The sequence below is a fragment of the Balearica regulorum genome, chromosome 1, assembly GCF_011004875.1.
Source record: "Balearica regulorum gibbericeps isolate bBalReg1 chromosome 1, bBalReg1.pri, whole genome shotgun sequence".
NCBI lineage: Eukaryota > Metazoa > Chordata > Aves > Gruiformes > Gruidae > Balearica > Balearica regulorum.
This window is the reverse complement of record NC_046184.1, coordinates 158,820,726-158,834,418: the sequence shown is the minus strand read 5'-3', so window position 1 is coordinate 158,834,418 and position 13,693 is coordinate 158,820,726. Positions and strand designations below refer to the sequence as shown.

Genomic DNA, 13,693 nt, shown 5'->3' with positions numbered 1-13,693 from the left:
TCTTACTTACAAATCTCCTTGCAGTGTAAATGCTAGCTCTGGTCCCCTTAATACTAGTTTTGACACTGACTCCAGTAGGGTGAAGATTTCATGCTAGTTGGTATTCTGAGTTGTGTTTTAGATAAACTGTATTATCTGCCTTACTTTTTTTCCCCTTCCTTTGGGAAACTTTCATTGACCTTTAAGCAACACACTAATCTTATTGATACTATTTGGGTTTTTTTCATTTATTTTCATTAGGTGACAAATTGAATCTAGCAAAAGTACACTAATGAACATTTATGCATTCTGTGTAATTAGATCGCAAATTGTATTAAATTTAAGAGCTGTAGAAGGTGCACTACTTGGATTAAATATAAACATATGTTGAAAAACAAATCAAAATGAAAAATACAAAACAGAAACCACAGCTTTGTTACAAAGAATAGCTGCATCCCCTAAAAGGGACAATATTTATTCAGAAAATGACTCAGCAATATTTTCCCCAAGCACAAATACAATACCATCTCTTCAGTCCAGTAGAGGTCAAATTCTGTTCAAATCTCTCCCTTTTTTTCTGTTTCATTACAGATCTCTGCAATAATATGCAAATTCTGTCATTTCTCCACTGATTTTGTGTTCTATAGATTATAGCCATGGAATGGTGCTTTGCCGTAGTCCTTCACAGAAGGTTTTGCAAAGTGTTTTGAATGAACGTACAACGAATGCAAGAAAGATAGTTGGGAAGGTGGATGGTAGCCAGCGTGGCTAAGAGTGAATGATGTGTTGGCAAAAGGTAATGATGAAGACCAATGACTAATGCAGACTGAAATATATGCTAAGGAAAACTAGATAAGCCAAATGATATTTCTCCTTGCTATCCTGGAATGTGTCAAATAAGACTTCTGTTTTCAGTAATCTCTTTTGTTGGCTAAGAAGGAACACATTTAACCTGTCATCATTAATACCTAAAGGCCTGGAAATCTGCTTAACGTCAAGATGTTAAAAAAAAAAGACTTTTTGACCTTGGTTGATTTGAAAATGTGTTATCTAGCTTGCCCAGAAGCTTAATTGCAGGGGAATACAGTGCGTACCTCCCTTACACACTGACATCAAAAGTATTTTCCAACCTTGCTGTCATTTGCCTCTTATGGGATTTGGATTGCAAAATACAACACAAATCTTTCAGTGTAGCAGGTGTTTCTGCTTGTAAAATGTACGTATCTCTCATACATTTTGGAAAAAAAAAATCACATCCTGACATTTTCTGTCATAAAAGCTAGCACTTTTTTTTTTAAAAAACCCAAACCACCACCACCCCCACCCCACAAAGCTAATTAAATCCATTAAAAAGACTTATTATTTTATTATCAACATCTGGCTACGTTTTAATTATACTTTCAATCGTATGACTCAGTGATGATGCTACACATTTAGTCCAACACATTCATAATTTATACTTAACATTCCTAGAAAGATATCACCAGATGTAAGTGGACCCTGCCGTAATAAATATGGACCAACTATTAACTAAGTTGCTAACTGTTTTAACTTAGAGCTCCCAGCTAGGTTTCCTGTGTGCTTTTGGCACAAGAGTGCAATGACACTCCTGATTGATACAGCATCCTTTCTTGCAGGTTAGAAATATCATGCCACATTGAATAACAATATTTTACATATTTGGACAGCAAAATCAAAGCTATAATCATCTAAAAGCCTTCAAATGATACCAGGTGAAAGCACAATAGAATTTGTCATCCTGAAAGGTTTCTTGAGCAAGTTTGTAGAGCCATTTAGAAAAAATACAGGATGGCATTTGCAGAAGTCTGAAAAGGCCATCATATTTCAACCCACACTTGGGGAGACTGCTCCCCCCATACTGTAGTCACTTGATTACATGATGTGTCACTGTAACTAATCACATTTATTGACAGGACTCTGACAATATATTATTTGCCTTTATTAATTATTAATTATTTACCATGCCAATCCATTGCTGAATAATGGACAGATATGAATCCTTTAATATATTTTTTTTTTTAAAAATCCCTTTCTTTAGCACTGTAGAACATAACACACTACAGTGAATCTCAGTGCTTTCTGTGATAACTGGAACAACTCTAAGCACTTCAAAGAGGATGAATGGGGTAGCTGACAGAGGAAGAATCAGAAGTCTGAATTAATAATCAGTCTTTCTTTGTCTCTCCTTCCTGCTCTTCCCAAAAGTAAAAATGTGTGAAGAGCCTCAATAAACACACTTTCCCTCCAGATAAGGAATGGCTGGAGAGCTATAAAAACAAACACTATGATGATTCTGGAGAAGTGACCTCAGAAGACCCCCAATAACTGGAGCAGAGACTCTTAAGCACGTAACTGCCACAAAGATGAAGATTTGAAGAACCACCAGCACGTGTACTGAGGCCTCAGGCACGGAAGCGAGGAAAGCAGTGGTGGACACTACAGGAAGGTGATGCTGTAAACAGGTCAAGGCTGAACGGAGGACAGTGAATAAACTAATCCAGAACCTACTGAACAGCATAGTTCAGATAAGAAATGGGAGATACTGGAAACAGAAAGGACTTCTCAGCAAAGTTAGAAAGAAGCCTATTTCTGTAAATCAATCCAATAAACATCATTAAGAACAGACATATTTGTTAATTTAAAAATATTCTCAAAATTAGTCGATAATATATCAGTAGTCTGAGAATGGAAGTAAATGAGAGCAAAATGTTGATGGGTAATGTTTTTAATTGGTATATAGAGTAAAATGTAAAAGTAGTTATCATACCTGAAAATATGTAAACTGAGAGTGATAAAGGTCTGGGTAAATATGAAGAGTGGTTCCAATTACAAGCAGCAACTCAAACTTGTGAAGAGATGAGCTGATATATCCTGTGAAACCCAAACACCAGATCTTCAGGAGAGCTTCTAAATCAAACAGAACTGTAAAAGCAACCTAGACAAATATATAAAACAAGAAAGAGGTGTTCAAAACACTCAGTTAAATTAACAAGCTTTAGACATCTTTTTTTTTTAGACATCATGTCATGATGTCTATCAAGGTTTTGTATAGCAAAAATAAAGATCTCCATAATATTTACAAAACCCACTAATAGTCTAAATAGAATAAGCAATAAATAATACATTTCCTCGTATTGGCTCATATTCTTCCTTAGAAATGTACACTTCATGAAATTTTCTGAAGTTTCAATGTAGACATGTAGATTCCACAATTTGGAAGGCATGAAATAATAAATCCAGCCAGTTGACCTTTTGTTTTGTGTATACAGATGAAAAGGAGAAAAACTGATGAGAATTTTTTTCAAAATGTGAAGCAACACATATGAGCTCTCTGAAGAATTTTAAGAGATATAAGGAACAAAGCAAAAAATAAAGATCTCTTGTTTGAAAATTGCTACTTCAATTTTCTAAAATGTCCATAGTACAACAGCTGAAATAGGTAAAAAGGGGGTGATGGGCCTTAAGCATTAAAATAAATTAAAAAAAAAGAGGAAATTCAAACCCAGTCCAGAACTGGTAAACTTTCACCATTTTAAAAAGAGATGGTGTTAAAGAAGTTGGGCAAAGAGAGTAAAGTGGGAAGTTACAGGCGAAGAAATCTACTTGCAGGCACTGGATGACCGTGGGATTCTTCCAGAGGCCTCTCCTAAAATATTTACACACTAAAATGCAAAATGTTCAGCTTGAAAAAAGGGAGACAATTTTGCATAGGTTTACATCTTCAAAATTTATTTTCTCTTTCTTCTCTCACTACCAAAAATCCTTCCTCACCTGTCTTCTTAATTTACCACTGTACATACTCTGAGATACTCTTTCCCTCACTTTCCAGCAGCCAGGAAACCCAACGGAAAAGATGTTTTTCCTTGACTCAGCAATTTTCCCCTCTGATTTTTTACATACTTTGGGGCTTAAAAGAGACACTGAAATAACATTAGGTGGCATCTATATACAACTACTATTTTCAAAATGCTGTGCAAACATTAACAAAATACAGGTCAAACCTCCTTTGAGCAAAAGCATTATCAGCCTTTTAACATGGAGAGATTTACTGACTGTGGGCCGTAAGGTTTACTGGACTTGGCAGGGGATAACAAAGCTAGAGAATAAGATTTTAATCCTGAATCTGACAATCTCTGGGATGCTGCCTTAAGTACTTAGATTATTTAAAATTTAAACTCTCCAGTCCTTCAAAAATATATTTATCAACATGAAAGAGGGGTTTTGTGTGATAGCTAAATAAAATTTCACATACTTCATGTGTACAGGACTGTCACAAGCAGGAGTGGAGATGGAAATTGAATACTGAAGCTTATGTCCTATGTTAATTCCACTAGTCCACACAGCTGTTTACGAGCAGTGCCACCAGCTACATTATAGGGCTTCCTCAAGGTATGCAAAATAGTTATGAGGCTTTAAATGTCCTCTGAATGACTAAATCAAGGTGAAATGCTTCAGAGCACTCAAAAAATTTCCTTACATTAGGGAAAAAATATTACTAAGAAATATTTGTGTGACTTCAGGCATACAAGGAACCATGTACACCGTGTAGGGACACTTCCATGCTCATGTTCTTGAATGTATCTGGTCAGTTTTTCAGCCCTTGCTCTGGCAGCTCAAAGAGCTCAAGAAGAACAATGAGCCAAGTTTGAAGAAACTAGCCCTCTACATGAAACACAAGGAAAATGTTTTATCAAAAATTTTAAAATGAAAGCTCACTTTTAAAGGAAAAAACCATCTACTTGAGTCCTGAAAGAATAAAAGGGACGAATCAGGAAAAATGGAACAGTGGGTAGAAAGCAGCTGGAATTCAGCTTCAGAGCAGGTGGAATAACAATGCCATTTAAATACACACACATCCATACTTCAGAGCACATAGGCTTCCCATTAGGACAAGACTAACAAATATGTTAAGTGTATTTTAATTTATTCTAAAAAATGTGTGGGCGGGATCATTTGCATTTTACATGCTTGTCAAACGAATTCAAACCACTAGTACTTAAAAATGTATCAAACGGTTTGCATAACATCTGATTACATTTATACACCTGTCTTCCTGCTGACAGAGCCTGTATTTTTTTCGTTCCTTGTAATTAATTACAGGAGAAGATTCAAAATATCTGACTGGAACTTTTTGTTTGGTGTGAAATGTAATACAATTTTATAGACTTTTTTTTAAACTGAAAGCACTCCTTTCACTGCTGTAGAGACAGGGGAAAGGCAAATTCTTGTAAGAAGCCAGAGCAGACCCACACAGAAAAAGCAGGTGTAACAGATGAGCAGCCACTAGCCACCAGGTTGCCAATTTTGCTTTGGGCAGGCCAAAGAGGAGCTACCAGGAGTGGGCTGCTTCTCTGAGGCCTACCTCCCACTTAGTCACCTGGAAGTTTTATGGTTATTAATGCAGCCTTCAGCAACACTAACTTTTACGAGTAGCCCCTTAACATTTTTTTGCAGAGGCAGAGCTCAGTATCAGCCAACACCCAACAGTGACAGATCCAGCTCGTTTTCTTTGTAATTGTGGCTTACTTGAGAGGTTATCAAGCTGGTGGGAAAGTCAAGAATTCTTCCGAGTAGGATCAGTGGGATTAAGGGCAGAGACCTGCAGCACTTCCCCTGCTACCAGATTTGACACAGCACCCGATCTTTCCTTCAGTCAGGACAGGGCAAAGGCTACACAAAGGCAGCAGTGCAAAAGGAACCGAGGAGGAAGTGTATAGGAGCACCTGGTTTTGAACTCGGGTTTTCAGATCCTTTAAAGCAGTACTTGTAGGAATCTCACATGTCTCCAATAAGACTTCTAGTCTGTAACCTCTTTTAATGGAAGACAATGTGGCAACTGCACATAAAACCAAACATCCATCACTATTCTCTCTAGGTATTAAGCAGGTAAAGTCAACATCCTCAACAACAATTACCAAAAAGAGTTTGAAACTCTACTCTTTCCAGGTTCTCAGATACCACATTGGGGTTTTGAATCATCCTGCTAAAAGTCTGGTTTTGCTTAATCTGCAGGGCTGATGTATACCAGTTGAAATGCTCATCAGAAGCTCTTACTACTGGGCATACAAAATTAGGCAACCAATGGGATCTGGGTTTAGAATTCATTTCTGTCTTGAATCTTTTTGTCTAACCTTTGCCTCCTTTCTCTGGAGTCTGTCTTCTCTTTCCAACAAAGAAAACAGTGGGTTTTTTCTTGGTAGTGGGTATCTGAGTAACTTCACTTAGATTTGTCTACTGAATTTAAGTGGATGTATTTCTACAGTTCTAGGCTACCACGTGTGGTCCATAGAATGGACTGTGTGAGCTACTTTATTAGAACATGTCTGCTCTGAAGGCCAGCAGCATCCAAGATGACTTCTGGAAAACATATCTGAAAGCCAGATGTGTTTGCTCTAATCTGTCTGGCTATTTCCTTTAGCAAAGGGAATCCTCAGTGCTGTTGGCTGCTCAAGTAAGCTCCCTCTGAAAAGGAAAGCTTCCTGCAGCCCAGTCTAATGGAAAATACGGAGCAACAGCAGTGCACCCTGCTCCAACCAGTCTCCCTCACCAAGCAACCAAACCAGGCACTGTGGAATAATCCACATTGTTTGAGTATTGAGCCTCTTCAAGGCTCTTTAAAAACAATTTCTTTGTATGCCCTGTGCTGCAAAGAACATTTCAAAATAACTGAGTAGGAAATGACCCCAGCTCATCAATTTCTCCTCTCTCCCAGGATTTTTTTTACTCTTCTGCTTTTCTGATACTGTATTTTATACTTCCTCCATAAGATACTAGGGGTTTGTTCTTGTTTGGTTTTTATAATGTCTCTAGTAAAAGCATCACAGGTAAAAAAAAAAACAAACAAAAAAACCAACAACAAATGGACATCAAAAGAGTATGCCTGACAGATAAAAAAATACCTTTCTCTATTCCAGACCAATTTACCTTATATACTTAGAAATATAAACATGTAGAATGTAAATGCATTTTCTGACAGCCTCCCCACTAATAAATCAATAATCTAAGCTATGCAGAGGCAGAAAAATATATCTTTAAAGAAAACTAGACATTGGACAGAATTATAATACACTAGTCTACATGACATACTCATCTTCAATTATTAAACCCTGGCAAGTATTTCTATTGGAAAAAACCCTACACTTGAAATAGATGTTGAAGAGAGTGTTTCTAGCACTGATAAATAAAAGCATAATTATACTATAAGTTCAGTGCCAAAATAGAAATTGCACATGTAGCGTTTCCTATTTTGAATATAAATAGAATTAATGTTATTTTGTTAGGAACCCAGGCTCTACTTGCTGTGTCCTGGGCATAAAGCAAAAATGCCTGCCATGAAAAGTTCATGATCTCAAGCTTTAATGCTGACTTAGTTATTTGTTTCTGGCCTAGGATATTACACTGCTTTTGGCTGTGATAGAGTTAATTTTCTTCTTTGTAGTTTGTATGGTGCTGTTTTGGATTTGTGCTGAAAACAGTGTTGATGTTTTTGTTACTGTGGAGCAGTGCTTACACAGAGCCAAGGCCTTTTCTGCTCCTCACCCCACACCACCAACGAGTAGGCTGGGGGTGCACAAGGAGTTGGGAGGGGACACAGCTGGGACAGCTGACCCCAACTGACCAAAGGGATATCCCATACCATATGATGTCATGCTCAGCATATAAAGATGGGAGAAGAAGTAGGAAGGGGGGACGTTTGGAGTGATGGCATCTGTCTTCGTAAGTTTTTAAGAGATCAGACACAAATTCTAAAACCAAGATAAATTAAAAAATGGGTATCAACTCAACCTCCCTTAAAAAAAGGTAGATTAATAAAGCTTCATAATGTTACGGACTAAAGGGTTTAAAGTTGGGCACTTGAGCCTGACTCTCAAAGGTATTTAGACATTTAAAACCCCAAGAGTACAAATCATCAAATTTTTGACTTCTGATTCCTCCACCATTGGTATTGCCTTGTGGGTGGAGGAATCACAAGGAATATACTGCTGTCATGTGCTCTAGACTAAGAATATCCTCTCTGGCTCCAAAGAAGGACTGTGTAATTACTGAAGCCAGGGAAACAGCAGTAACCATAAAGCTAGACACGTGCCAAATCCAAGTAACGGTGATCAACACTTCCAGAGAACTGGTCTCGGTGAATTGCAGCATTGGTGGCTTTATCACTCAGCTAAAGTGACAATTCACAGTGCCCATGGAAATAAGTATATTTAATGAAGAATGCTACAGTACTGATTTCACTCTTGATTCAGGAAAAACAAATATTTATTTGAAACTATGCCTGTGCATTAGTACCAAAGACCAACTATTTTTTTTTTTTTAAACTGAATTAAACAGTACTAAAAAGACATGTAGGCAAGGTTCTAGGATCTCTAGTGCATGCTCTACAGTAAAATCCTTGACCAGCTAATGACTTAAGTAGGCTCCCTGCGAGAATGTCACTTATAAAGAAACTTTTTACCTCTACTTCACTGGTTCAGGAGCATAGCCTCCTCTTTCACCAAATTCATGACTGAATAAATGGGGGTTTTTTGCAGTGTGCTCTTGAGGTTGCAACACTATTTTGGTTATGCTTAAGGGCCTTCTTGCAGCTAAGTATATGCTGAATAAAGATGATTTAGGAAGAAGTACTATATTCTTTAAAGACAGTGTTTTGTCATTTTTTTAAAGTTAAATTCTTCTGGATGTTACACTCCTGCTAGGGAAAGATAGGAACTCAGCAGCCATGCATTGCCTGCAGACGTTATACTTTAAGCCTCAGCTCATTACCACTGACATTTTGTTTCAGGAAATTACCTTTCAAAAGGTTGTAAGATAGGGCTGTCAGCCATTGTCAGACAGAGGAACTTGAACAAGTTAGCAAAAAATTCTTGGAATGCTTAAGGGAATAAAAAAATTACGTACTAAAATGTGCTTGACATTCACATTTTCTACTTTGGCTTATCTTGAAAAATATACAGATGGTCATTTCAGCATACTCACCTCAGCTAGGTAAAATTCATCGTATTGTCTCTTAAAATTTTCTCCTTTGTAGTAGTTACTAGCAGCAACAATCACATCTACAGCCACCATGCTTAGTATGAACATATGAAACACGGATGACCTCATCATTTTCTGCAAAAGAAAATTTTATCATCAAAATGAGTCAGACCACATGTATTATACAGTTTTATTACACTGTCAAAACATAATCAGTTATAATAATATGTTTTTATAAAGCTTCTTTACATGACTGTAATTTACTAGTCTTTAAAATGTATTCAAATGTATTACTTCAACTGGTTGGGTTGTGGGGTTTTTTTCTTTTTTTTTTTAATTATTTTTCAGTTTTTTATTTGCCAATAGACTACTTACTGAAGTTTTATCATTTATAGAATCATAGAATCATTCTGGTTGGAAAAGACTCTTAAGATGATTGAGTTCAACAGTTAACCTAGCACTGCCAAGTCCAACCACTAAACCATGTCCCTAAGGACCACATCTACACATCTTTTAAATACCTCCAGAGATGGTGACTCAACCACTTCCCTAGGCAGCCCGTTCCAATGCTTGATAACCCTTTCAGTGAAGAAATTTTTCCTAATATCCAATCTAAACCTCCCCTGGCACAACTTGAGGCCATTTCCTCTCATCCTATCACTTGTTACTTGGGAGAAGTGACTGACACCCACCTCACCACAACCTCCTTTCAGGTAGTTGGAGAGAGTGATAAGGTCTCCCCTCAGCCTCCTCCAGACTAAACACCCCAGTTCCCTCAGCTGCTCCTCACAGGACTTGTGCTCCAGACCCTTCACCAACTTCATTGCCCTTCTCTGGACAGCTCCAGCACCTCAATGTCCTTCTTGTAGTGAGGGGCCCAAAACTGAACACAGGACTCGAGGTGTGGACTCACCAGAGCTGAGTACAGGGGAACGATCCCTTCCCTTGTCCTGCTGGCCACACTATTTCTGATACAAGCCAGGATGCTGTTGGCTGCCCTGGCCACCTGGGCACACTGCTGGCTCGTATTTAGTCAGCTGTCGACCAGCACCCCCAGAGCCTTTTCATTTAATCATTGAATCAATGAATATAATTTAATATGATATTCATTGTTTTAGTACGTTTTTAAAGCATAAACTGTACCTGTAACTACTCAGTTGCCTTGGTTAATACTCCTTCACTATGATTTCTTCATGCAGATCTTAATGACTTATTGCTCAGGAACAAGTAACATCAACTCTATCTTGTGCATTGCTTTTGCTCAAGAAAGGCAAGTAATATGGTATTCATCTGATGTCAAACTATTGCCTAAAAGTATAAAACATATCTACATTTAGTAGATATACACATCTAGGCCAATGACCTGTGAAGTAATTCACAGATAATTCATGTATCTGTGCACACAATGCTTTGTGTCGCTGCTGCTGCAATCTCACAAGAGAAAAGAGAAATGGAGGCATGCAGCACTGGCCAAAAGTTTACATCCATGAGTTGCCAAAACAGTAGTGGTAAGAGGTACGCCAGAATTTCAAAGAACTAACTTCTCGGCCTCCACCACAAAGAGCATGGACTTATGATTTACCCTGTAAACTTAACCACTGCCCTCACCGGGCCAGCCACAGCTGTTCCAGTAGAAGCTGGAGTTAAACAGGCAGAATGTAGTGTTTGAATCTTGACCATTCATCTTTGAATGAATGGTCACTAATATCTATATTTTTTACAATCTTTCACAAGTAATACAGTTTATGTCATTAATGCTTATTTGCAAACACAACATAAGTTATGCACCATTATGGTTCTTTGTGTGTAAATTCAAGTTGTGTTCACATTGGAAAAAGCCATTTTTATTTGCTCCTGAGTTTATATGTAAAGGTGCCTGACAAAATTTCAGGCAGAATAAAACTTAAAATATGGAAGAACTCTGCTTCTTCTCAACTTCTTCCTAGAGACTATGTGTGCCTGTACCAGTCTATATTCACAGAATCACATACAGGTTTGAAAGGATCTCTTGAGATTATCGAGTCTACCCCTGCCTGCTCAAGCGGAGTCAGCTAGAGCAGGTATTCCAGAACTGTGTCCAGTCAGGGTTTGAATATCTTGATAGATGAAGACTGCACAACCTGCCTGTGCAACCTGCTCCGCTCCTTGACCATCTCCACAATGAAAGAGTGTTTTCTTGAGTTCAGATGTTCAAAATTAGACAATGTCCCACTGGGAGACAGAAGAAAAATAAGATCACAGAATCTCTGAGATTGGAAGGGGCCTCTTGAGATTATCTAGTTCCACCCCTCTGCTCAAAGCAGCGTCACCTACCGAAGGTTGCTCAGGACCACATCTAGTCAGGTTCTGAGTACCTCGAAGGATGGAAACTCTACAGCCTGCCTAAGCAACCTCATCCTGTGTTTTTACAGTGAAAAAATTTTTCTCATGTTGAAATGGAACTTCTTGGTCTTTCAGTTTGTGCCCATTGGCTCTTATCCTACCACCGGACACTATTGAGAAGAGCCTGGCTCCATGTTCTTTACTTCCACCCATCAGGTATTTTTCCACACTGGTAAGATATCCTGACCTTTATTTTCTCCAGGCTAAACAGCTGCAGCTCTCTCAGCCTTTCCTCATATGGAAGATGCTCCAGCCCCTTTACCATCTTTGTGGCGCTCTGATAGACTCAGTCCAGTATGTCCACATCTTTCTTGTACTGAAGAGTCCAAAACTGGACACAACATTCCAGATGGCCTGAGTAGAGGGGATCATCTCCCTCAGCCTACTGGAAATGCTCTTCCTAATTCTTCCCAGAGAATTGTTGGCCTTCTTTGCCCCAAGAGCACATGGCTGGCTCATGTTCAACTTGTTGTCCACCAGGATCCCCAGGGCCTTTTCTGCTAAACTGCAGCTGATTGGTGCCAAGCCTTTACTAGTGCATGCAGTTATTCCCTCTTTGGTGTAGCACTTTGCTTTTTCCTTTGTTGAACGTCATGAGGTTCCTGCTTGGTCAGTTCCCTAGCCTATCGAGGTCCCTCTGAATGGCAGCACAACCATCTAGTGTATCGGCCATTCCTCCCAGTTTTCTATCATTTGCACACTTGTTGAAGGTACACTCCTTGCCATTATCCAGATCATTAAAGAGGGTATTGATGAATCAAGAGTGGCCTTGCAATAACAATGGTCAGCTCCCTTAGCAATCATGGGTGCTTCTCATCAGATTCCATATGCATTTGTATGTCCAGTTTGTTTAAATGTTTCTTAACTTGATCCTCTTCCACCAAGAAGGCATTATGGCTCTACACTTTCTCACAAGTCTCGGGGGCTTGAGATTCCTGAAAGTCAGTCTTACTCATCAAGACAGAGGTGAAAAAGGCATTGAGTACCTCAGTCATTTCCATGACACCAGGTCCCCATACTCATTCAGCAGCAGGCCCACATTTTTCCTAGACTTCCTTTTGCTGCTCTTATATCTGTAGAAGCCCTTCTTTTGGCCATCCATGCGCCTTGGCAGATTCAACTCCATGTGGGCTTCGGCTTTCCTAACCCTATCCCTCCACTCTCAGACAGAATCTTTGTATTCCTCCTGGGCCACCTGGCCCTGATGCCACCTCTTGCATGTTTCCTTTTTACTTTCGAGTTTTGTCTAGACTTTTTTGTTCATCCATGTGGGCCTCCTGCCACATCTGCTTAAATTCCTGTGCTTGGAAGGGGACGATTTTTGAGCTTGGAGGAGGAGATCCTTGAAAATCAACTAGCTCTTCTGGACCCTCTTCTCTCTAGAACTGTATCTCATGGCATTCTTCCAAGCAGATACCTGAACATGAAAAAGTCTGCTCTCCTGAACACCAGGGTTGTGGTTCTGTCTTTGGGCTTTGTTCCTTCCTTGCAGGATCCTGAACTCCACAATCTTGCGGTCATTGCAACCAAGACCGCCCTGAACGTCACAACCTGACCACTTCCTCCTTGTTTGTATGTATGAGGTCCAATCAGAATACCTGCCCTCATCAGCTCACATGTGTTAGGAAGTTACCATCACTGAAATCCAGAAATCTGGATTGTCTCCTGCTGTGCTGCCCTTGTAGCAGATATCAGAGTAGAGAACCAGGGCTTGTGAATGTGAGGATGTCATAGAAGAATGCAAAAATTAAGTAACACACACTTTTACATTTGTAAAGATATATTAATGTGTTAGAAGATTCATATATACAGTTGTAAAATACTGTCTCAGTCTTTGGTGAGCTGAGGTTGTTACATCGATAAAGAAGTGTCCACATTTACATTTTATGTTTAACCCTGCCTGGAGCTCAGGGTCTTGACCAAGCCACTCTTCATACTGCTGGGGTTTTTTTGTGATCAAATTAGAACACGATATGGTAAGTATGGGAGGCTGCAAGGACTAGCACTCGTTCAGGCTTTTAGCAAAGACTTGTACCTGCCTACAGGAGAATTCATGTCCTGTTGAGTTTCACTGGTGTTTTAAGGTAGTTTGCGTGAACTGAAGCTGAGTGGAGACTAAGACAGCTCAACACTCCTCATGCAAGCTGGCTTCCTTTTGACCCTAGTGGCATGAAATGGTTGTATATTCCAACCTAGAAAGGGAGGCTTAGGAGATAAAGCCTGACAGAAATTTACAGAAGAAGCCTGGGCTAAGAACAATGTCTAAAGTGCAGTGAAGTCATCAAAATAATAGAGTGGCTAAATGAGGTCTTGCTTTTATTTTTAATCCATGAGGCAA

The 13,693-nt window shown here is 39.1% G+C and overlaps 1 protein-coding gene across 6 annotated transcripts in view; it reads right to left on the bottom strand.

Moving 5' to 3' along the window:
• NALCN (sodium leak channel, non-selective) overlaps positions 1 to 13,693 on the bottom strand; it is a 244,939-nt gene that overhangs the window by 109,720 nt on the left and 121,526 nt on the right. For all 6 annotated transcript variants that reach the window (XM_075740769.1, XM_075740787.1, XM_075740816.1 and 3 more), the window contains 2 exons: positions 8,977 to 9,108; positions 2,768 to 2,935 (listed from right to left, as the gene is read on the bottom strand). In XM_075740769.1, the coding sequence (XP_075596884.1) occupies positions 2,768 to 2,935; positions 8,977 to 9,108 (300 nt within the window). The remainder of the gene's footprint in view (positions 1 to 2,767; positions 2,936 to 8,976; positions 9,109 to 13,693) is intronic.